This window comes from Bison bison, unplaced genomic scaffold (assembly GCF_000754665.1).
Source record: "Bison bison bison isolate TAMUID 2011002044 unplaced genomic scaffold, Bison_UMD1.0 scf7180017862188, whole genome shotgun sequence".
In the NCBI taxonomy this organism is placed as follows: Eukaryota; Metazoa; Chordata; class Mammalia; order Artiodactyla; family Bovidae; genus Bison; species Bison bison.
The window spans coordinates 167,298-169,941 of record NW_011492760.1 but is presented as its reverse complement, the minus strand read 5'-3'; the positions used below and the strand labels follow the sequence as shown (position 1 = coordinate 169,941).

The 2,644-nt window shown below is 59.3% G+C and overlaps 1 protein-coding gene across 2 annotated transcripts in view; it reads left to right on the top strand.

The window, feature by feature from the left end:
* The window catches only part of LOC104983314 (solute carrier family 22 member 23-like), a 106,128-nt gene that overhangs the window by 26,753 nt on the left and 76,731 nt on the right, over positions 1-2,644 (top strand). The window contains exons 1-2 of one of the 2 annotated variants that reach the window (XM_010832744.1): positions 7-2,352; positions 2,495-2,598. In XM_010832744.1, the coding sequence (XP_010831046.1) occupies positions 2,095-2,352; positions 2,495-2,598 (362 nt within the window). In that variant the 5' untranslated portion in view covers positions 7-2,094. Of the gene's footprint in view, positions 1-6; positions 2,353-2,494; positions 2,599-2,644 lie in introns of those variants that run through there. The other variant, XM_010832746.1, reaches the window with a different exon arrangement.

The window sequence follows — 2,644 nt, the reverse complement described above, 5'->3', positions numbered from 1 at the left end:
TGAGCCACCAGGGAAGCCCAGCCTTATCTTACTGCGAATGGGGCAAGTCTTGGAAGCTAAGTGATCTCCAGGGCTTCCTTAGACTCCTGAAATCCTTCCAGAGATCGTAGCCCATCTGAGTGTACTTTATTCTCATCAGACGTGGAGGTCAGACAAAAGATCCCGGTCCCACCTGCCTGGTATATGGAATGTGCCTCCAGGGGGACTCCAGGCTTGGGGGTGTCCAATAGACCCGAGGCAGGGGATCTTTATCTCGAGGAGCTTGTGGGACTGTCTGGGGCGGTTTTCTTGCTGACTCAGAGATGCTGTCTGCCCTGGCGCCTGGTTGAGGGGGTTAGGGCGCCAGGTCGCCACCTTGTCCTGGATCCCGCCCCTGGTCCTGTCTGCTCGGCCGGTCAGTCTTCTGTTCCCGCCTTGCTAATTGACAGAGGTTGCCCTGGACATCTCTTTAGGTAGCAGCCAGATTGGGTGGTGGCTGCCCAGGGCCGAGTCCAGTTGTGGTTCGCAGGCCTGAGCGCACAGCAGTGTTGGCAGCCCCCAGCCCCCACCCCCTTTCCGAATGCTTTTGTGCTCTGATGCCTCCTGGCTGGCTCCTACAAGCAGAATGTGCCTTGGGCATCACTTGACCTCAGATCAGCTCCCAGTGGGACATCTGGGTGGAGACTGAGGGCAGAGTGGGCACCCCCACCTTCCCCCTCCCCCAGCAGCACCTGGGACAGGGCGTGCCCTTCCCCTGTCAAGCGTGTGCCAGGCGGAGGTGTGGGGAGCTGCCATGACACTGGGCTGTGATGATCATAGGGGCTGTCAGCCTCTCCTTGGCCCGCAGGGCCAGCTGGGCGGGGCGATGCAGCTGGTACCCTGAGGATCGGTTACCCTGTGGGCCGTGAGGAGAGATGGGAAAATAGCAGGAGCAGCCTCAGAAGGTAGAAAGCGGGGCGGGGGGTACAGACTCCATACACGCTGGCGCATCCGGGGCTGTGACTCACAGGAGGGCAGAGAGGAGAGAAGACGGAGCAGCCTCTGAGTCGAAACCATGAGGGCAAAGAGTCGACGCTCCTCTGCTTCTAATGCAGTGACTCACAGCAGCACTTCGGGCTGCGTGTCCCAGGTTAGACACAGGGTGCGCCGTGGAAGGTGTATGTTGTTACGAATACGTTTGCTGCTAGAAGCCAGGTACACGTGAGTGTTGGTTTTCCAGGCTGGCCTCCAGAAGCCGCCTTAGCTGCCCCTCCAGTCTTCTGAGCTGGAGTGGGCTGCACCGGCCAGCCCTGCCGGGTGTGTTCCCTGGACCCTCTGCCCGCCCCCTGCGCCCGGGGGTGGATTGTTTGAGCCCCGGCCTGGGAAGCTCATTCACCGAATTCGAATGGGCAGGGACACGGCCGCCCCGGGGAAGCCTCACGGTCACCTGGATGGCTTGTTAAACCGCCTCGCTGCGCTTCCTCCAAAACCTGCCGTGGGGTCTGGCCTGGCCCCGAGAAGGCGCATTTCCGGCGACTTCCCAGGTGACGCTGCTGCCGCTGCTGCTGCGGACCCCGAGCAGACACAGGGGGACGGCAACCCTGTAAAGAAGCCTGTGATGAATCCGCGTCTTTAGTGATGCGACTTGTGCGGCCAGCGGTGCCCCGCTCTCGGTGTGTCCCCCGGAGTCCAGCGGACGGTGTCACAGGCCGTGGTGCCTCCTCCACGGAGGCCGGTGCAGAAGCGCGGCTCTTCCCGAAGCCCGTTGATGCGGAGACCCTGGTGCTTTGCCCCTTGGACCCAGCCATCAGCTGCCCGCGGACTGAGGGCCGGTGCCCATGTGTGCTCCACGTGGACACACGTCACTCGGAGGGAGCAGACGTGCGTCTCTCTCCCACTTCTGCCAAAGCAGGAGGGAAAGATTGGAGGGCTGTTTATTTTTTTTTTTAAATAATAAAGCTTAGTTGTAAAACTAGTCTAAAGGTTGTGTGCACCAACTGATTGGCTTTCTCTCCAAGTGGAGCAGGTGGCTTTAGCCTGGAATATGGGGAAACACGCGCGGCATTGACAAGGAAAATGTAAGACTGCTTCATGTGGATAGTTCAGTATTGACCGCTAACCATCTTAACTATTAAGATGACTTGTGAAGTTTGGGGGGTTTTCGGGCTGGAAACACAGAGCTCGTGCTGTTGTGACACGCTGTGCAGAAGCTGGTGGGGGCTTCCCACTGCGGGGCGTGTGCTAGCTGTGTCGGTGCCCAGGGACGCCTGGCCTTGCCTCCCCACCGGGATGGAGGGAGGAATCCCCCGCCCCGAGATGGCATCAGGGCACCAGACCCTGCAGACTTCTGTCCTCTGCCCCAGACAAAAGCATCACACTGCCTTCTGTGGCCAGGTGGTATTTCTCGTTGGCTTCTCCAAACCACTGAGAGACGCCCAGTGGTGTGTGGGATGCGCGTGATCGGCGCACTGTGATTGATGACGCCGGCTTCTCTGTGCGTTTCTCTCTGACCTGTTTTCTGTTTGCCCCTCTCTAGTGGGATCTTGTGTGTGATAATGCCTGGAAGGTCCATGTCGCTAAGTTCTCCTTACTGGTTGGATTAATCTTTGGCTACCTGATAACTGGATGCATTGCTGACTGGTAAGTACCCGCATGCCTGCCACACCACACCCCTCGGAGCCGCAGC